Source organism: Perca flavescens, chromosome 15 (genome assembly GCF_004354835.1).
Source record: "Perca flavescens isolate YP-PL-M2 chromosome 15, PFLA_1.0, whole genome shotgun sequence".
NCBI lineage: Eukaryota > Metazoa > Chordata > Actinopteri > Perciformes > Percidae > Perca > Perca flavescens.
This window is the reverse complement of record NC_041345.1, coordinates 24,611,457-24,633,444: the sequence shown is the minus strand read 5'-3', so window position 1 is coordinate 24,633,444 and position 21,988 is coordinate 24,611,457. Positions and strand designations below refer to the sequence as shown.

The 21,988-nt window shown below is 41.7% G+C and overlaps 1 protein-coding gene across 4 annotated transcripts; it reads left to right on the top strand.

The window, feature by feature from the left end:
• The first annotated feature begins 173 nt into the window (after window positions 1-173).
• pih1d1 (PIH1 domain containing 1) lies at window positions 174-16,398 on the top strand. Of its 4 annotated transcripts, none has more exons than XM_028600598.1 (11): window positions 174-307; window positions 3,688-3,770; window positions 4,218-4,275; window positions 8,803-8,991; window positions 10,013-10,074; window positions 11,977-12,058; window positions 12,259-12,355; window positions 12,886-12,912; window positions 13,078-13,156; window positions 13,985-14,128; window positions 16,279-16,398. In XM_028600598.1, exons 2-11 carry the CDS (start codon window positions 3,690-3,692, stop codon window positions 16,312-16,314), a joined length of 855 nt encoding a protein of 284 aa, XP_028456399.1. In that variant the 5' UTR covers window positions 174-307; window positions 3,688-3,689; the 3' UTR covers window positions 16,315-16,398. The 4 variants fall into 4 exon arrangements, with proteins under 4 accessions (XP_028456399.1, XP_028456400.1, XP_028456401.1 ...); XM_028600599.1 differs by lacking the exon at window positions 174-307 and adding an exon at window positions 885-1,013; XM_028600597.1 differs by lacking the exons at window positions 174-307; window positions 3,688-3,770; window positions 4,218-4,275 and adding an exon at window positions 5,194-7,762.
• Window positions 16,399-21,988: the final 5,590 nt, after the last annotated feature.

The following is a 21,988-nucleotide window of genomic DNA, read 5'->3' as shown; positions in this document are numbered from 1 at the left end:
TGCTGACAGCACCATCTGAAGCACAGCATGAACTAAAGTAGGCCTATAGCACCATTGTGTAATCTGATGTTCCATTGGCACAACAAAGCAGTGTCAGAAAACACTATACAAATACAACGGCTGCTACAGAGTCAGCTCAAGGCTCTTGATATATCATGTCAGTGCTGGGGAGATACATCTGGCTCTAAGTTGATCTCTAAGAGATGGGTGCTTTTATTTTGAAAGTTACCGTATCGGAAGTGTTGTTGCTACGTTGAACACCGGTGCGACATCTCACTTCAACCAACTGGCACTGGTGGAAAGCAAGGTAAACACATTTTGTGTGTGTGTGTGTGTGTGTGTGTGTGTGTGTGTGTGTGTATAGAGAGGAAGGACACCGTAGTAAACACGCATTACCCACAGCAGCTAGTGAAATGGTTATAGAAAACAAAGAGGGAAGCCAGTCGTGCTAGTATGCACTGCTATTAAGGTAGCTATGCTAACTTCTCAGAACATGGACAAACCTCACAATGAGACACCGTGGTGAAGTTGGTTTTATATTGGACGTTGGCTATTCGACACATTAGAAAAATGAATTCTGCAGCTTTCCCTTTTGACCTATTGATGTCAAACCACTTTTGGTGAACTCCAACTGTCACGCATTGGCCGTGAGACACACGCATTTGAAAGGTTTCACACGCTCACACGCCACACCCCCGATTTCTCACGCTGAAGTGTCAACTCGGTCGCAAAATTACGAATCCCACTATGGCCACGCCAAGACCCGCCCTACAAAGCAGCTCGATTGGTTGGGGTTAGGACCAGTATGGACGCCTGGCCAATAGTATTGTGTGAATGCTATTGAAGAGCGGGTCTTGGCGTGGCCATAGTGAGAAAACATTTTTGCAACCCGGTCGGTCAAATGCCTGAAATATGAGTTTATCTATAGATCTACCTATTGAGCCGCTCGTGATCGACTAGTTATGTTTTGAGAGACGCTGAGGGGGTTCAGGAGCGATACTGGGAAACTTTGGGTAACTATTGTGCATCTCGAACCTCTGTGCATCTCTAAATGTAACTGTAAATAATTCATTAAATGTTTTGTAAAATGTACGCATGGCACAGAAGACGAGGGCCAAACATTACTGGGCCTTGGCACAAAAAAAGTTTGAGAAAGGCTGAGATATGACACATGCACAAAATGAGCCATGCTGTGTCTTTTGTCTTGCTGTTGGTATTTTTCAGTCTATTTTCTGCTGCACCTTATGGTGGGGAAAGAACTTGATTGAAGAATGAATTTCCCTCACTGCCTAATCTAATGAGATTTGGTCTTTGGCCACCAGTCCCCCTGGTGTCCAAAAAAATGGTTATTTCTATTTATTTAGTTTGAAAGGATTAGAATGTATGTAAATCAGTGGTTTTCTTTCTTTAGAATTCCAGTGGTCCTAGTAGATCCCTTTGGTAGACCAATGTTAATTTAACTTTGGGTCCCTGGTGCCTACACTGAGAATCACTTGTGTGTGTGTGTGTGTGTGTGTGTGTGTGTGTGTGTGTGTCTGTCTGTGTGTGTGTGTGTGTCTGTGTGTTGTAGTAGTAAAGAGAGAGAATGGGAGGTGGACCTGGTCACCACAGACCCAAATCTTCTCAGCTGTTGCTATTGTCATATGCTGCACTGTCTCTTCATGTGGCACATTATGTTTGGCACATTGTATGGGTCACTTCTTATATCATAACAAGGTAATATAATGTGTAATCATGTGATGACTGATTAACAGTAATGTAAATGCCCTAATACCTGTTGATACTACAACAATGCAAAGTTTGCAGGTTTGCACATATCATGTAAGTCTCGATTTCTCCATTTCTTTGCACAAAACTCTCCAGAAAGTGCCATTTAATGGTTTATTTTAAGCAAAATTTGGGTTCGCCCCACCAAATCTCACTTCAAGGTTTTTGGAAAAGTTGGCAGCTCTGTGTCTGACTGCCCAGTTGTTTCTTTTAAAGGTCCCATGGCATGACAATTTCACTTTATGAGGTTTTTTAACATTAATATGAGTTCCCCCAGCCTGCCTCTTGTCCCCCAGTGGCTAGAAATGGTGATAGGTGTAAACCGAGCCCTGGGTATCCTGCTCTGCCTTTGAGAAAATGAAAGCTCAAATGGGCCGATCTGGAATCTTCTCCTTATGACCTCATAAGGAGCAATGTTACCTCCCCTTTCTCTGCTTTGCCCGCCCAGAGAATTGGGCCCGCCCATGAGAGAGAGACATCATGGCTTTCAAACGACCAAAGTGGCAGTTGGTCCACCTTGCCCCCCACCCCCACGCGCGTCTGACAAGAGCAACTCCTATAATCGATAAACGATTTAAAAAACGAACGTTAACCGAAATACAGCGTGTGTCCCACCTTAAACTATAGCGTGTACGTTATTGGTTGATATCACCACTGGTGCTGAGCCTCCTGAGTTTATAGCTATTCCAGTGCTTTTCATAGTGAGGTCCGGGAACCCCCCAGGAGTCCTTGAGAGGGGAAATACTGTATTATCACTAATTCCAGATTGTGTGACTATTTGGTTCATGGGTTGCATACACTTTGTGAAATAAAACATCCAAAAGCAAAAATCTTATTAAATGGGGGGTCTGGTCCGTGTCAGTTTAGGGGTCCTTAATGTGAAAAAGTTTGGATCCGAATCACAAGGCGGATACACAAATTATTTTTCACTTTCGTTTAAAGGTCCCATGGCATGAAAATTTCACTTTATGAGGCTTAATAGCTTCAGACACAGAAATGGCACATACTAAGGAAAGCTCATTGTGGGACTGGCTTTAGTGGCTGTAGTTCTGCACCAAGGCTGAATTTCGGGAAAGAGACTTCAGATACAGTATTAGGGAACCACTAAGGTCTATATAAAAGAGACTTCAGATACAGTATTAGGGGACCACTAAGGTCTATATAAAAGACACTTCAGATACAGTATTAGGGGACCACTAAGGTCTATATAAAAGAGACTTCAGATACAGTATTAGGGGACCACTAAGGTCTATATAAAAGAGACTTCAGATACAGTATTAGGGGACCACTAAGGTCTATATAAAAGAGACTTCAGATACAGTATTAGGGGACCACTAAGGTCTATATAAAAGAGACTTCAGATACAGTATTAGGGGACCACTAAAGGTCTATATAAAAGCATCCAAAGAGCACCATGTCATGGGACCTTTAACATTGTGAGATGTGGGATTTGTGCTACATGGCTATGTGGTGTGAGAATAAATGGGAGAAAATGAGTTACAGACTGGGAAAAATCCACACTTCATTCACAGGTTGTCATGCACACAGAATAAGGCTCACTGTGGTTTACATGCCAGTTAAAAACAAGAATTACATAAGTTTTGGGCATAGAAGTCACTCTCTTTGCTGCTTAACATGCAACTTTATGATGCATTTAGTACTAACAGCAGCCAGCAGGTGATAAAGTTAGTTATCAGTTTTTTTTTACTTCTGAACAATGAAGAATACGAGCTGTTTAGAGGGACACTGTAAAGCAAACAGCTGTTTTATTCAGGTGAAACTACTTTAGAGTTGACTTTTTGTCTGGGCTGAATTACTTGGTGTGTGTCGGATCAGTGCGTGGACTACCGTACAAATTATCCTTTAATTGTTAAATGTTGTTTTTGAAAGTTGAATTCATTAACTGATTTTTGGCCGTAGCCATGACGACAGACTCCTCACTCCTCAACTCCGAGATGGACTTTCAGCAGCAAGAGGAGCTGTATCAACAGCTGCTGTTACAGGTAATATTGCTTTAAAGTGAACTGGTTACTTTTTTGCATAACAACACAAGAGCGAATTACAGGGTGATGGTTTAACAGGATCAAAAGCAGAGAATTGTCATAAAGTTACTGGCTCAGTACTGTCAGTTACACATCATTATCCTTAGTAATAGTTAACGGCTGTGCAGGAAAATCTGTTTTGCAGCTCTCCTATTTAGTTAGGTTTTAGTTAAATACTTTGGTTTAAGTCTATTTTAAATTTAGTCTGGGAATCACTTTTGATTCCAGATGAGGCAGGATTTCCTGGAAATGTCTAATACGTATAATAAGACTCCTTCCTCTTTCCTTGTAGTTTTTCAATACCTCATTCTTTCTATGTTTATTTTTTGATCTAGCTGAATAGGTGTACAGTTTCCCCAATGTGTCTCCAAACCATTAACTTTAATCAACTGCTGGCTTTCTATTTAGACAATGGGAAAGATGCAGACTGAAAACCCAGACTCCAAAGTAATCCGACCACAACCTGGTAAGTTGCTCCAAATTCAAGTTACATAAAATCTTCAAATTTCCAAGACAGTGACACAGTTTGTTCATGATATGAAGTATTGTGGTTGTGGCTTTTCAGTCCTTCCAGGATTTCCAAAAAATTGCGATTAAAAAGTCGGGATGTCTTTTGTATGTTGCAATTAAATTGCGGGAGACAGTGAAACTTGCCTTTTTTGTGTATAGTTCTTTAAAAATAAAAAGGAAACTTGTTTTGGGGAGAATAACATTACTCTAGGCTGAGATTTCCTAGTAACCTTTCCAAAAAGGCTCAGTATGCTACAAATGGGAAAGATTTCATAGGAAAGATGGCGCCAGTGTGTCTGGCTCGCCGTTTTACCTTGGCAGTCTTTGTTCTGTTTTTGTGGTTTGTGCTGTCTGTCCTCTCCATGGTGCTCTGCTGCTTGTGCCGTGTTGCAGCTGCAGATGTTGTTGGACGTTGATGGCGAATACGGCTGTGCTCCAAAGTGTGAGCGCGGCTAAAGTGGTAAAACAAGTTTATGGTATTACCAGTGTTGGTGGGGACGACGGTCTGACGACATTGGTCTGTCTACGGTCACACTTATAAAATCCCCAAAAACTGCCATACTGACTTTTGTTTTATCAACAATTTCCTCGCTTGCTGCGGCACTCACTTTCCACTTATCACTCCACGCCGGTTCTGTTATTGAAGAACACGAGACAGCGATGTGGCGCAACCAAACTTGATACTGTTACATGATTGGCTGTTAGAGTGTCACTCCCTACGTTGCTAAGTTACCAGAGAGCGAGTGCCTTTGTTCATGCAACCAAACTTGCTTCACAATCTCTGGTTTCTTCTGATGAAGAAAAACAAGTTATCGAACATTTTATCGACCGCATTTTCTATTAATATTGATTACGTGTCTATCGCGAGACATATCGTTATCGTTTTATCGCCCAGCCCTACTTTCAACGCCTTGTCGCTCGTCGCGGCCTTGCTCCAACTAGCAGCTGGTTGATAACTGTTGTAGGCCCGTATGAGGAGCGACATGGTCTGCGCACCTGCGTGCCTCGTTCCCGAAGTCCTGGTGGAAGGAACCACAGCAATCTTTGGCCGCTGGGCCGGTCAGCTCTTGCGGCTGACATCTCGACTCTACCGACCAAATGTGCACTGATAAACGCAAGGTCGGTAATGAACAAAACTTTCATCCTTAAGGACTTCTTCATCACACAAGCTGTGGATGCACTGTTTTTTAACAGAAACATGGATTCCCGTGGGTGAGTCAGATGCCTTCACAGACCTCTTACCCTCTGACTGTACTTTTTTAAATTCCCCAAGGACCACTGGACGTGGAGGAAGAATAGCGACTGTCTTAAAGAGCAGCTTACATTGTAAGCTTTTGGCACCGTCTGTTTTTTCATCATTTGAATTGAGCTCGTTTGTCTTAGGCCGATTGGATCCTGTACTATGTGCAGTGATATATCGCCCGCCGAAATACAACAAACATTTCATAAAAGAGTTCTCTGATTTCTTGGCCAGTATTATGACCGACTATGACAGAGTTTTAATTGTTGGTGATTTTAATGTACATGTTTGCTGTCCCTCTAAACCACTAACTAAAGATTTTTTTAGATATGATTGATATTTTTAACTTTTTTCAACATGTCAGTGGAACAACACAGGAACAGGGGCACACGTTAGATCTTGTGTTATCCTATGGTTTGCCCATTTTAAATATCCAGACACAGGATGCTGTATTTTCCGATCACATGCCGGTTTTATTTGATTTTACTTTGTCTTGTCTTAAATCTGAAAAAATTGCCCCTGCACACCTAGGCTGTGTGTTTAAGCCGACCACTGCGGCTCAGTGGGTTTTTCATAACTCATTTCAGTCTGATACTGGTCTCGTAACTGACACAGATAAATTAACTTCTTCCTTTCTTTCTACATGTGCTAGCACTCTTGATATTGTTTCTCCTCTAAAAGTTTTGCAACCAAAACCTAAATCTGAGCCATGGTTTAATGACACTACCCGTGCAGCTAGGAGAGAGTGCAGGAGAGCAGAGCGTCGGTGGAAGAAAGACAAGCTTCATGTATTTTATGAAATTTTAAAGGAAAGCTGGAGAACATATCAAAAAATAGTGAAAGCTGAAAAAACTAGATATCTAAAAGAACAAATTGTCCAAAATTTAAACAAACCACGTGCCCTTTTTAAAAATATTGATTCAATTTTAAATTCACCCCAATCCTCTTGTTTGGAAGCCTCTTCTGAAGTCTGTGAGAATTTTTTACATTATTTTTTGGACAAGATTGCTTGTTTTTTTGCACAATTGCAATCCTCTTTAGATACAAATGGTATTTTAGATATTTTTCAGTCTGGTTTTAAAGCTTTTCATAGTACTGAGACTGCACTTTTAAGAGTTTTTAATGATCTTTTATTAACTACAGATCGTGGGGACGCTTTTATTCTTGTGCTTTTAGACCTTACTGCTGCTTTTACAATTGATCATGCCATTCTTATCTCTCGCCTAGAGCATTGAGTAGGCATCCATGATACTGCCCTGCAGTGGTTCAAATCATATTTATCTGACCGATTCTTTTCTGGAAAACTTGGTGACTCTACATCATCTATAGCTCCCCTTCTATGTAGAGTCCCTATAGGCTCAGTTCTTGGACCACTACTGTTCTCCTTGTACCTTCTCCCTCTTGGAAATATTTTTAAAAAACATGGTATTTCCTATCATATTTATGCGGATGACTCGCAAATTTACATACCACTGAGAAAAGATGCAAATGGTTTCCTGACTCCTTTACTTGAATGTCTCAAGGATATTAAAACCTGGATGTCTTTTAATTTTTTGAATTTAAACAAAGAAAAAACTGATGTCATTGTGTTTGGACCCAGCCGGGTTTGTGACTCCACTCCCGTAAACCTTGGTTCCCTACAGCAATATGTAAAGATAGTTGTTACCAATTTAGGCATTAAAATTGACAGTGATGTTAAGCTTGACAAGCAGATAAACATGGTGGTTAAATCCAGTTTTTATCACCTGAGGCTTTTAGCTAAAATTAAACCTGTGTTATCTTTTAAAATTTTTGAACAAGTGATTCATGCTTTTATTTCGACCCGTTTGGACTACTGCACTTTACATTGGCGTGAACCAAACTTCCCTTTCACGCCTACAGTTAGTCCAAAATGCAGCTGCTCGTCTGCTAACAGGAACACGGAAACATGAACACATCACTCCAATTTTGGCCTCACTCCATTGGCTCCCTGTATATTTTAGAATACATTTCAAGATTTTATTGTTTGTTTTTAAGTCACTAAATGGGTTGGCACCTCAGTACATTTCTGAGCTCTTGCACATTTATACCCCGTCAAGGTCATTGAGGTCTGGGGATCAGCTGCGGCTGAACGTGCCCAAGACCAGACTGAAGACCAGAGGCGACCGCTCTTTTTCAGCAGTTGCTCCCAAACTGTGGAATGATTTACCACGACACATTAAAGGTGCGCCCACCCTTCACACCTTTAAATCTCGTTTAAAAACACATTTTTATTCCTTGGCTTTTGATTCACCGTGAGAGCTGCTGTGGTCTTCGTTGTCGCTGTCATTGTTAGTGTTATTTTATTTATTTTGTTGTTCCTTTTTGTTTTATACGTTTATCTCTGTAAAGCACTTTGGTAACCTTGTTGTTTGTTTAAATTGTGCTATATAAATAAAGTGGATTGGATTGGATTGAAATGTTGGTATAATATGAAAATGGCTGGTGGATTTAAGACAAAAAATAATAATTTTTTGAATTAATCAAATTTGAACATATGTGTCAGTGGCTTGTTGATCTTTACATGGTTAGTTAATTCCCTATCCTGGGCTGGGACACACATTCACACGGTTTGATAAAGTACTTATTGGACTTTAACTTATCATTGCACTTACAATATCGAGCGTAGCTGTCCTCAATTTAGGCCATCGTGTACATCTCATCTCCGTTTTTTCCTGCATCCACCGTGTGTGTTGTTTGTGTGTGTGTGTCTGTGGGTGTGTGTGCAAGCGCCAGTTGCGCGGGGACGGACGGACGGACGGACGGAGCAGCAGCCCCACCCGCTGCAGAGAGCCGACAGCCAGGATTGAAACGGCAGCAACTTCAGCGACTTTTAAATCGTTAGAGTCTATATTGACGTTAAAACAGATACAGGTTGGCAGGACGGTCTGAAATGTTTTGCACGGTCTTCCTCTGTACGTTTTGTTGGTAAAATCAACCCGTTCTCACTCCCGCTTGGTCATTGGCTCTCAGAGTGCACGTGGGACTGCTGGGATTGGTTGAAGTTGCGGGAAACTTCAGGTTATTGGTCAAATTTGCAGAAAAGTTTGCGGTGATTGGTCAAAATTGCAAATCGCACCAAATTCGCAGTGATTGGTTGAATTGGCGCGAATTGGCGCCATTGCAAAATCCTGGAGGGACTGGCTTTTTTTTTTTCTCTTGATCTTTCTCTCTCCCTTCCTCCTCCTCCACCACCCCACCCACCCCCCAACCCCACTGTCTTAGGCATGTGTGTGAAGACTGTCTCAGAGCCAGGCAAGCAGAAGGTCTTTGTCAACATCTGTCAGTCAAACTCTGTCCCGTTGCCACCTGAACTCTCCAGAGAGGAGCTGGTGGAGCTGCTCCAGTCAGAAGATCCAAGCGGCTTCAGAGTTCCCATGAGCCTCGGCGAGCCACACGCAGAAGTAGACAACAGTATGTGACTAAAGTCGCACGACACATACTACATTTTGTAGTGACTTCATTCGGAGTTCAAAGTGTAACATTTTCTTCATTGTACTCCATTCCATTGGTATGCAGTTCAACTCTGACCCGCTGAACAGAAATCTGCACGCTGGCGGCGTTTTTATTCATCTGACCTTTTCAGTGTGCAACAGAAAATGATTCATTGTCCAAATAATAAAAAGGGCCTAAATCTTTCACAAAGCTGGTGTCAGGGCAACATCTAGCTCACACAGCGTGCAGAGTGCTTGGCAGCGGAACGGGGTCAAATCCAACCCGGCGCTGTTTGCTGCATGTCGGCCCCAAAGTTAGTGTTACTGCCAAACTATTTAAATGTAATGACGTATCACTGCAAGAAACATACAGTACAGAATGAGTTTAGCACGTCAGGGTATGTTAGTAATGGCACTTTCCGTGGCAGCAGCTTCCATGGTGGTTTGCAGTCTTGTAGTTAAACCTCCCTTCTATTTAGGCCACTGGGTTCAAATAATTAACCATGGCTTTAAACTCTGGCACAAGAGTAATGTGTAGACATTTCCTTTGTAGTCACCATAATCTCTGAAATGAGTACTCCCAGAGGCACTGCACGCAAACAAAAGAAGATGATGTTCTCTTCAAGTTCACGCCAAGTGATTCATGTGAACTTGTTTTCTTTGAGGCTTACATGGACCTAAAGGGTTATTCAAAAAACTGCAAGCTGGGGCTCATCACATCCTGGTCGGAGCCAGGAGTGGGGCCACAGGGATATTGGCTAACTTAAAAAAAAAGAAAAAACGAGGGCCTAAGGTGTCCCTGTTCAAAATGCAAAAATGGGAGAGCAGTGGGGGGGATAGTTTCCCCCACTTCCACTGACTTAGGGTGGCAGATGGGCTATTCTACACCAAATTCCATTCTCAAATGTAGCGCTTTGTTTCTTTAAATATTTATCAGTTAGGCCTACTTTTCCATTTCCTTTTCACAGTCCACTTGATCCACATCTGTTACTCTGTTTCAGACTCTCAGGGTTGCACAGCATATGATGTGGTCATCAACCAGGAGTTCTTCCAGAAGTGCCAGGTGTGTGTGTCTGTGTTTTTTATTTTATTTAACCTTTATTTATCCAGGTAAACTGTTTGAGAACAACTTCTCATTTACAAACATGACCTGTGTGTGTGTGTGTGTGTGTGTGTGTGTGTGTGTGTGTGTGTGTGTGTGTGTGTGTGTGTGTGTGTGTGTGTGTGTGTGTGTGTGTGTGTGTGTGTGTGTGTGTGTGTGTGTGTGTGTGTGTGTGTGTGTGTGTCATATTTGTACTCTTGGGGGTCTACTAGAATAGGGTTACATGCTTTGGGCCCAGTCTGGATCAAATTGATACAGATTTGGAAATCTCATGTTTTTCTATCCAGGATCACACACACACACACACAGCTCGTTGCTGTCTCCACTCACTGATGAAGGAGCCCATTCATGCCCCCTGACAAATTACTACTTTTATGCCAGTGTTTTTAAAGGAACATTGGACTGTAATGTAATGTAATGGACTGTTGGACAAATACCAAATTTCTTGTTTACCAGAGCCTTAAATGGAGCCAACAGTGTAGCCTACTGGCTTAGCAAAGAACAACAGGTAGGCAAAATACCAGTGGCCACAAATAGCCATTGTTTGTTTTAATTTTAAGAAAGAGAAAAACTGTAATAAACAAACATTTTACATTCTTTATTTTGTTATAATGTTTTTTTTTGTTGTTGTTTACCATATCTCATTATATGTGACATGCTACACATAAGCTTCAAATATGAAGAAATGTATATATCATCAGTAAACATTGATTTTGTGATCATTCACTTAAAAAAAAAAAAAAAAAACACTGATTTTATTTGGTTCGAAAAAATCACAACTGGATCCACCCTTCTGATGGGATCAGGATAATCCTGTTTTTTTTGGATCAAATAAGTCCCAAACCGAGTTCAAAGTTTTGAAAAACCCAAAAGGCAGGTTTGATCCAGATCAAATTTAAACTCTGATTATGTGATCTGATTTTGGTTTGCAATCCCTCTTTTGCTTTTGAAAAACCCATTTCCAAGATTTGATCCAATCCGAAATCCCACTGGATTACTTTAAATAAAAACTGGGCCCTGATGTTCATAAATCATGTGTCTCTGTCTGAGCTCTTTGCCCGCCTTCCTGAAAACAATATTACGAATCCCACTATGGCCACGCCAAGACCCGCCCTTCAATAGCGTTCACACACTACTATTGGCCAGGCGTCCATGCTTACATGTACAGGTCCTATCCCCTGACCAATCCCCTAACCCTAACCTTAACCACTCGAGGTGAAATGCCTAACCCCAACCAATCGAGCTGCTTTGTAGGGCGGGGCTTGGCCATAGTGGGATTCGTAATTTTGCTTCCTGAAAAGCCCAGTCTGCTCTGATTGGTCAGCTGGCCCTCTCTGTTGTGATTGGTCAACCAAATTCAAACAAGCCACTGAGCAGGCTATTCTTGCCCAGGTAGCACCAGTGGGCAGCACATATGAAAAATTGGGCTGGAATTCTCAATCAGTGACCTCACTAGTTGAGGAATTTGAGGATAGATCATATTCACAATATATTAGAATATTATGTGAATGTGTGCTTCCAGTCAGAGGAAATTTGATTTGTATTACCGTAGCAGTAACTGCAATAGTACGCTGAATAAAAAAAATTAAAAAAAATTAGAAATTTAGAAAATAAAATTGTTGTCTATTTTAAATTAGCTGAGGTAAATGTGAAACATCGAACTTTGTCATTGCGTGTTGTGTTCCTTTGAATCATCTGGGTTGTGGCGATCTTCTCTGATTTTCCACGCTTAAACAACAGATGCCAATACGTAAATATTGTTAAGCCTCCTGTCGGCTGTGGTATAGATGCTCGGTGAGAAGAAACAAAAGTCCTAACCTTCCAAATGTGTAACAACATGAAATGTGTATTTGTGTCTTGTAGATGGATCCCTTGTTCCAGCAGTTTGTTATCCTGGTGTCTTTAGAGGGTTTGGAGAACAAATACAATCTGGAGCTAAGTAGAGGTGTGTGTGTGTGTGTGTGTGTGTGTGTGTGTGTGTGTGTGTGTGTGTGTGTGTGTGTGTGTGTGTGTGTGTGTGTGTGTGTGTGTGTGTGTGTGTGTGTGTGTGTGTGTGTGTGTGTGTGTGTGTGTGTGTGTGTGTGTGTGTGTGTGTGTGTGTGTTCTTGAGAGCAGATGTTAACTTTGTTTTTTGCGTTTCTGCAGACTGGAAGGTGCTGAAGAACAGAAAGTTCTTGGGTTCTGTTAGCGAGCAAAACATCCGGACGAAGAGCAGGCCAGTGATTCAAGAGCTGCAGCCTCAGTACGTCCGTCTGACTCTCTCTCTCTCTCTCTCTCTCTGAGTGACAAAACACGAGGGACATCCGGAGCCTGTTGCAGGGTTCTTTTTTTTTTCTTCTTCTATCAAGTCATCTGGAGAAAAGAAACAAATATGCATATTGGCATCTGTTTTTTCCACAAAGACACAGTAAACAGTTTTGGAATCTCGCTTTGATGAGGGTCAATCACAAACACATGTCTTTTAAAACTGCCACGTTTCATTTTTTTAAGTTTCTTTCGCCTTATAAAATGAACTTTAATAAGATAAAGCTCCTAAAATCAGGATAATTGCATGTATGGTTGTAGTTTACGACCTGCAGGGCTCCTGTTATCTTTAAAGTCTATAACACTACAAAGACTATATTACACCATAACTAGTGTGGGAATTTCCAGCGTATTGACTAATGCCACTAGCTGAACGAAAACAGCAGTGTTTTTTTGTTGTTTTTTGTCAGTGATTTCTGTGATTTGTATCACATGCTCCTATCTCCCACTTTGTCTCTTCTCCTACAGGGAGAGCTCCACTGTTATAGCCAAAAGGTAAAGCTCTTCTTATCTGCCTCTTTGACGTATTATTCAAAGTCAGAGCAACTTGTGCGACAGGTTCATAGCTTTTACCACTGTTGTTTTTCTTTGTGTTTCCAATTCTGCTTTGTCTTTCTCCGTGTCTGTTTTTAATCTTTTCCACTTCCTCACCATCTCCAGACCACAGTTCACCTTGCTTGTAGAGCCCCCAGCTGGTGATCCAGAGTACCTCATTGCAGAAATAAATCTACCCGGAGTGGTGAGACAAATAACACACACACACACACACACAGTATCAGTCAAAGGTTGGGACTTTCTTATTCTTGGCAAGTGTGTCCAGACCTTACCCAGACTTTTAATGTACATAAACTCTTGTCGTCTCTCGTTTATTCTTGTAATAGCCTATTATTACTTTATTTTTTACAAAATATCACAACTTTTCCAAATCACAGAGAACACAGATATATTTTGAATGTGCACAAAGTTTTGAACATGAACAGTTCAATTAATCAATTAATGTATCATTGAGGTTAATAATTGTCATATGCACATTTAAGGAGGTTTCGTCCCCAACAAAAGATGGAAAACAGGAGGGAGAAGTAAATGATGCCTAGGCTACATGTGTGCTGACTCAGATATAATTAGAAAAGTCGATCTACAGGAGAATAAATAGATGAAAGCAATACAGAGTGCCTGAGAGCCTTATTGCAATATATTCCATTATGTTTTTATGTTTGGATTGTAATCTAAGTTTCTCTTTACATAAAGATATTTGCAGCATAAAGTAACTCCTAAAGTAAATCCTTCCTCTGTAATCCAGAATAAGTATGAACATTAAACATGCATTTGTAATTCTGTAGAATCCTATTTTCTGTAAATAAATAATCGGTTCAGATGAAGTCTTCTCTTTGCCAATCCACGCCGTATTAATCTATGTAAAAAAAAACACAGTCAGACGAGCTCCTTCAGCATATGATGTTGTCATGTCAAGTTCTACGTCACCACATCTTCTGCAGTACATGATTGATAGATGCAGAGACACTGAGTGTAGCAGAGTCTCAGCTGGGTCAACTTGTCTCCTCTGCAGCCGTCGTCCCGCTCTCTGGTTCTGGACGTCGGAGAGGACCGCCTGGTGGTGACGGCTCGGCCCTCACTCTTCCATCTGGACATCTTCCATCCCTTCATCATCCACCAGGAGAACAGTGTGGCCCAGTACAACAACAGCACTCAGGTACAACGCACGCACACAAGCCACAAAAGCCACACAAGTAATGTGTGTACTGCACACTAACAGGCCCAAACTGGTGGGTAGGTAGGTAGGTGGGTGGGTGGATAGATAGTTAAGAAGGTAGGTAGGTACGTACTTCATTGAGGTAGGTAGGTAGGTACGTACTTCATTGAGGGAGGTAGGTACGTACTTCATTTAGGTAGGTAGGTACGTACTTCATTTAGGTAGGTAGGTAGCTAGGTACTTCATTTAGGTAGGTAGATACTTTATTGAGGTAGGTAGGTAGGTACGTACTTCATTGAGGTAGGTAGGTGGGTAGGTACGTACTTCATTTAGGTAGGTAGGTAGATACTTCATTGAGGTAGGTAGGTAGGTAGGTACGTACTTCATTTAGGTAGGTAGGTAGGTAGATACTTCATTGAGGCAGGCAGGCAGGCAGGGTTGGTGAGTGCGTGCTTCATTTAGGTGGGTAGGCAGGCAGATGCTTAATTGAGGCAGGCAGGCAGGCACGCACTTCATTTAGGTGGGCAGGCAGATGCTTCATTGAGGCAGGTAGGCAGGCAGGTTGGTGAGCACGTGCTTCATTTAGGCAGGCAGGCAGATGCTTCATTGAGGCAGGTGGGTAGGTTGGTGAGGCACGCTTCATTTAGGTAGGTAGGCAGATGCTTCATTGAGGCAGGCAGGCAGTGCACTTCATTTAGGTAGGTAGGTAGATACTTCATTGAGGTAGGTAGGTACGTACTTCATTTAGGTAGGTAGGTAGATACTTCATTTAGGTAGGTAGGTAGGTAGGTTGGTAGGTACGTACTTCATTTAGGTAGGTAGGTAGGTAGATACTTCATTGAGGTAGGTTGGTAGGTACATACTTCATTTAGGTAGGTAGGTAGATACTTCATTGAGGTAGGTACTGTAGGTACTTCATTTGGGTAGGTAGGTAGTAGGGCTGGGAAAAATTCATGTTGATACACTTTAAATATATATTTTTAAAATATATTTACAGTTCACAGTTATTTTGTTTTAAATGGAAGGGGCGGGGGGGGAATCGAATCAAATCGTAAATCGAGTTTTTTATTAAAAAAATTTTTAGGGAAAAAAATCGCCCAGCTTTAGTAGGTAGGTAGGTACTTCATTGATCCCTGAAGGGGAAATTCAAGATCCCAGTAGCTTAAACACATCACACACAACATACATCATAAACGGGATGATAAAATAACAAAATAATATAGACAATAAAAGAAAAGATAGATACTAAATAAATAAAAAATCCACATGAATGTACTAAGGATACACTCGGATAACTTCAGATTATGATACTGGTCGTTATGTCCCTATCACTTTATAAAATGGAAGCTTTTTTTGTAAAAGATATATATATTTGAATGCGCAGAAACATTTGAACAAGAGCAGAAACCTTGCTGAAACACATCTGAGCCATTCAAGTCCAGGGGTTTATAAATTAATTAAAACTACTAGAGATGCGCCGATAGACCGGCCGGTTTTCACGTGATCGGCTATGACCGGCGACCGGCAGGTCAGTCTGACATATGCCGCTCAGTGCTACAATTAACTGACAACATAAGTTATACGAGTTACAGTTCTCAAGGACGCCCACACACACGCGACAGCACAGTCTCTTTTTTTCCTTTCTCTCAACTTTTCCGCAGTGTGTTGCGCGTACCCACTCGCGGTATGAAGCGCGTGTCTGCGCTATTCTCGCACATGTAGGGAACCTCGTGAATTAACCTGCAACATGTCAGCTGTTTGGGAATTATTCAGCGTGTGTGCAGAAGATAACAAGTTTGCAATATGCAACACCTGCAAGGAAAAAGTAGGGCGTGGAGGGACGAAAAGAAGGAAATGGTTCTAACATTGCACTTTAGATGTGTGTGAATTTCCCACACCAGGAGTAATTTATATAGTTCTATTTTATAGTGATCCATTTTCTGTTAAACAAAAGATAGAAAATAAATATTTGTGTGTCCTGTAAAGTGGTTAGAAAAAATTAAATCAGAATCGGCTAAAATCGGTATCGGCTGGCCTAACTCAAAGAAAATCGCAATCGGTCTAGAAAGTTGTAATCGGTGCATCTCTAAAAACTACACATTATTTCTCTTAACATACTGTACACTTTGTTCTTGTCTTCTTTTCCCCAGATTCTTACAGTCACTATGCCCGTGGTGTCTTCATGAAACTGCGTAAATAACGTCCAGTTATTTATGTTTTGTTCCAAAATGTCGCTGTCATAATTAAAGTGTGTTTATTTTATAAAATCACATTTCTGTTGTGTTATTTGATTCAAGACTTCTATCCCCATTAAAACGGCAGAAGGTCCCAAAGTCAGGTAGCATCATGGACCCGTTTCAGGAAGGAGGTTTAACAAACTCTGAGTCTAACCGGGGATTTCCACTGGATGCAGAAAGGCTGCGGACCGGCTCCGCTGTGTGTCGGCTGCGTGCTCCGCCGTCCGCCAATACCCACCGGGTCCGGATTTGTTGCGGAACGGCTGCGGCCATGACTGACAGCTGTCGTCACGAGGACCCACAATTTCTCGCGAATTAAGGTAGAATAGAACCACAAAACCAACAACAGTTAGTTTCCATCCAGAGGAGGAGAGGGGAAACAGCTCTGTGCTGTGTTTTCAAGTTGTAGTGCAGGGAAAATATGATCCGCCATGAGCACGGTGGATTTTATTTTGAAAATTAACGGGATGTTTATTTTGTTTCTGTGCTCGACTTCCTGTCCCGCACTATCTGCCGTGTGCTGAATTGCTGCGGAGCTCTTCGTCGTCAGTCAAAAATAGAAGCTCTGCGTATCTGCTCCGGAGAGCTGCGGACTGACGGAACTGGGACGGAGTAGGGACGCAGACGTTCCACAGTCAGTGGAAATACACAGATTGACTTTAACGGAAACCTAATGACTCCGTCGACGTTCTGCATCCAGTGGAAATTGATGGTAACCCTGAGCTCTGAGCTGATTTACCCTGAGATGGGAAACTCTGAGTTTTTGGTTCCAGAAGAGCTGATTTGAGTTGGTTCAATCAACTCAAGAGTAGGGCGCCCGGATGGCTCGGTTGGTGGAGCGGGCGCCCATATATAGAGGTCTACTCCTCGACGCAGCGGCCCCCAAGTTCGACTCCGACCCTGCGGCCCTTTGCTGCATGTCATTCCCCCCTCTCTCTCCCCTTTAATTTCTTCAGCTGTCCTGTCTATAAAGGCCTAAAAATGCCCCCACCACTATAAAAAGGCAGCATGAATGGAGCCATGATACTATGATTCACCACGGCAACGACCACAAACAAACTGGTCGGCGGAAATAGTCATTCGCACATACAGCGAGTTTGACCATGTATTTCGTTAAAAAAGCAACACTGCGGCTGCTGCAAAAGAGAGAGAATTTGCGTGGGACAAAATTGCTGCTAGAGTAAATGCTTAAGTTCCAATATAGTGTATTAATATATTTAATCACAATACACAATACAACATAATATTACTGGTGAAATGGTATTGAACCTATAATCTATTTAATTTAGGTGCAATCCTGCGGGCGAAAAAGTCCTAGGTCTACTAATCCCATTCTGAGGCTGCAGCACCATCATTACCAGAATTATAATTCATATTATTTTATTTCAAAGGGTTTACATCATTCACCTGCAATACTGTGGAACTCCTTTTTAATGGCTCTTACTGGTTTGTGTCCGAGGAACACCACAAAAACATTTCACGAGTCACACTCTTCTGACGGCTCTACATACAGTGGCTTTACGAATATGCTGCGCATCACCAATGTTGTAAAGAAAACTGCCATTTGCTAAAAAACATAATGCAACACAAATAATCTGCTGGGATGTAGAGCATATCCACGATGGGTGACGATAGTGATATGAGGACGGATAAGGTTATGTAGGCTACATAACTGATAGACTGGGAAGAAAAACAATAGCGCTCAAACAGGTAGGCTAGTATCTGGAGATGAAAATGCATCTATAGTCGGGGCCTCAATATCATCTCCTGACGCATGTTTAACTCCCTGCGAAGTAATACAGCTTCTTCATCAACGGGATCATCGACAAAAGGAAATGCCATGTTTTGAGAGAAAAACAAAAGTTTTATAGTCTGCCTAACATGGTTAATAAACCAACCCAACTGCTCTAAAATGCACCTGGTACAGACTGAATGAATGAATGAGGAAATGAAAGAGCGCTGTGTCAACAAACTCTGTTTTCACTAAACCTGCTTTCTGAAACGGACCCCAGGGGTGTCTCTACGTACGGCAGTTTGAAATCTGCAGACAACATAGTATTAAAACTTTTTACAAGTCTGCTAACAGATTACAGGCACCAGTGCCTAAACGACCAGTATCTACCGGAACAAATAGCAACGTGGATTTGGGTGCCACTTAAATGCCTGCGCTGTTCTCTAATGCTCCGAAACGGACTTACGTACAACAGTCTGAAGTTTAAGACACAAACCTGCTGCATTATATGGCCACTGCTTGCCATTGTTGGAAAAACAACAGGCGGGACAATGGTGCATTTACTTGAAACTGAAAAGTCTTATGGTGCATTTAAAGTTATAGTAAAATACCCTTTCCATCTAGTGATTTTTCCCCTCATTTAACAGCAATTAACTGGTGAAAAAAGTTATTACATTTTAAATAAATCATTTAAATTTGACCATATGGCCTTAGCAATTAACAAGATGCCTTCGATGTCGCCGACTTGTTTTGTGCTCCATTTTTTTTGTTTTATCTTTTTTTTTTTAAGTATCTGTCCAGACACTGTTCAGGCACCAGCACGTTTTTTAAAAGTATCGTTTTAGCACCGGCATCAGAAATAATCCAAACGTTAACAGGTAGAGATGACACTTAAATGCAGTCAAATCTTACTTTGATGTGTTATTGAGGAAAAACAAGTAGTATAAGGTTCTGATTATGTTTTCCACCAATAATAATCCCTTGCCAAGCTTGTTATTTTTTTTTACAGCATAGCGTACATTCCCGCAGTGACAGTTGGAGGTTTCCCCTCATCTGCTGTTGGCCAGTTGGCCTCTGAGCAGCTCTACTGAAGCCCTGCTGAATCTCAGGCATACTGTGGCTGTCGAGGGAGGGGGACATGCTTCTCTTTCATGTTCCACACCCAGATTGTCTACAAGCTTTAGCTTTCAGCAGCAGGAATCAGCAGAAGTACAGTACCCTACAGCGTCCAAGTTTTCACCGCCCACATGAAAATATATCACATTTACCGGAATCCCCAGAGTTTTGCAAATCAGTCGAAGGAGCCAGTTATGACCTTTTTATGAATATGAATGACAAGACATTATTGTGGTGGAAAAAATATCTAATTGACTGGCTCTTTACCTTCATAGAAGAAGAGAGGCTTTTATTAATCCCCAAGGGGAAATTATATTGTCCAATCTTTTGTTACATATTACACACAGGCCTGAAATACACACACAGGACCTTATACATGCACTAATGGAGAAATGTCACATAAGTTGGGGTTTTGTTGCCTTGCTCAATGGCACATTGGCAGTGCCCAGTAGGTGAACTGGCACCCTTCCAGCTACCAGTCCACACTTTGTACTTGGTCCGTACCTTGAACCAGCGACCCTTCGGTTCCCAAGTCAAGTCCCTACAGACTGAGATACTGCCACCCCCTAATAGGTAAGTAGTACAAAGTCACACTTAATCAAAAAAGTTACGTGTGAAAGTTAATTCTTGAATTTGGGGACAGTAGTTTCCACCACCTCTGGTGGCCTTCCTCAGGTTCACTTCTCTGAGGAATCCGTTTCCACCAGTTTGGAGCAGAACCATTTGTAATCAAGGATGTGTCTTCAATGGAGGCGGTTGCACAATGCACAACTAAGGTAAACATTGTTCCTTTCTCCATCCTCTCTTTCCAACCTGCAGACTATGACACTGCCACTGATGTCAAGGTACGCACTTTGAGGTCAAGGAAAACCTGCTATTTTTTTTTTGTTACAGCTAGGAACCAACTATTCGGGATCTGAACCGATTTATTTTTTGGTTCAAATTCATGTGTGTGAATTGGAATGGAACCTGTTCCATGTTGGTGAAAAAAGGAGTATCCGTGGAGTCAAGAAAACAGGAAACTGAGCCTCTCTCTGAATCCTTAATGAAATAAATACTCTTTAAAGTAGAAAATGTCAGTGTCCACCATTTCCACTTCCCGGTGATCGATACTGTGGAAAACAAAAGCGCTATCCTTTTCCTGTTGTAGTTGCACAATGGTTGACGCACTTCCTTTGTGCCGGAAATCAAGCCTTCATTTTACCAGGAGGTCGTACCTGGTGGCAGACAGGATTGCATAGTGAAAGCAAGGCTTATAGGGTGCCAATCTAAACTCCGATGGTGCCATCAATTTATCACATTTACATTGTCAACATTTACTTCATGATTACTGTATCTTTTAAATGTAGCTACTTACACTTACCAGTGGCTTCAATACATATCTTTGGCCGTAGATATAAATAGAGGAACATTTTAATTCTGCTGTGTGACCTCTTTAACACTTCCATTTAGAAATGTGGCAAGCACAGTGACGTCAACAACAAGAGGTCAGACCACATCAAGACAATCACTTTGAAAAGCAGTGTCATCACTTATTGCCTGTGTTCTTTCTATGTGGAGTTCCGTCTGTGAACTGGAAACCTTCCCTTTCGTGGAAAAAGTGAATGAGTGAAGTCACTCTTCTATTACTGGATCAGGTCTGGTCATCCCTCTGCCTATCGCTCCCCTCCCTTACTCCTCTTTTCTCTCTCTCTCTTCCTACTGTTGCTGAGCATCCACATCTGTTGGGCTGGCTCGTTAAGAAGTGGGTGGGACCAGAAGTAAAAATGTCATAACTTTTTTTCCCCATAGGCACCGCTGACAATGTTCGGTTTTCAGATCGATAATAACTGGCATTGCCAAAAGAGATGGTCCTGAAATGTTCCTGGATAAAACCGATGAAGTCAAACGTGTTAATAAGTGAACTTTAGAGGTGCTAGTAGCCAGGTTGTGTTACTTTTGGGGAGAGCCAGGCCAGCTCTATTTTCTAATACTAGGTCAGGAAGAGAATAAGCGCATTTCCCAAATGTGAAGCTATTTTTTATTTTTTTTTGTAGTTGCAACTGCTGAGGCGTATGGGTACTGCAGTATGTAGTAGCATTTGATATTATTTTATCTGTCCCTCCTTCCTCTTTTCTGAGTCTGTCACCGTGAAAACCGTAATCAGGTTTTGACACCTCGAGTGTTCGTCGGTTACAAACCGACCGTTAACACCAGATAACCTCTCACAGGTCCAAACCAGACTCCATTTCCAATTCAGATCATTTAATCGTCAGTTAACATACTATCTTCAATTCAACATCACCTGTTCTATAATAATAATAACCATAGGGTTTGTTTTTTTTCTTCTGAAGAATAGTGCGAGAAGACTTCCTGTTCAGGACTCACAGATTAAACACCAACTGTTCACACTGATCCCTGCTTTGTTTTCTCCAACTCTAACATCTCTACAGTAAACTCTCTAAAGTCTATGTTGTTATTGAAGCGGGAGATCTGGGTTTTCTCTGGCTCGGAGCATTAAGTGGGGGGTCTATTTAGCCCACATGCACCTTCTGCTTCCTCGCTCTATGAGCACTGTAATTTCATTACATTTCATTTCAATTTTTATGGATGAAATAAACTTGACTTGGCTCCACTTCCGGTTTCCTCCTCTGGTCGTCCATCCGTACCTCAGCTCTGTCTGACTCTTGTTTTCATTTCCTACTCACCACAGCTTGTTCAGTGGAAGATTTAATGAATGAAAGTACAATAACCATTGTCTCTTAACAAACTGCTTCTCCTCTGTCGCCTCTCGCT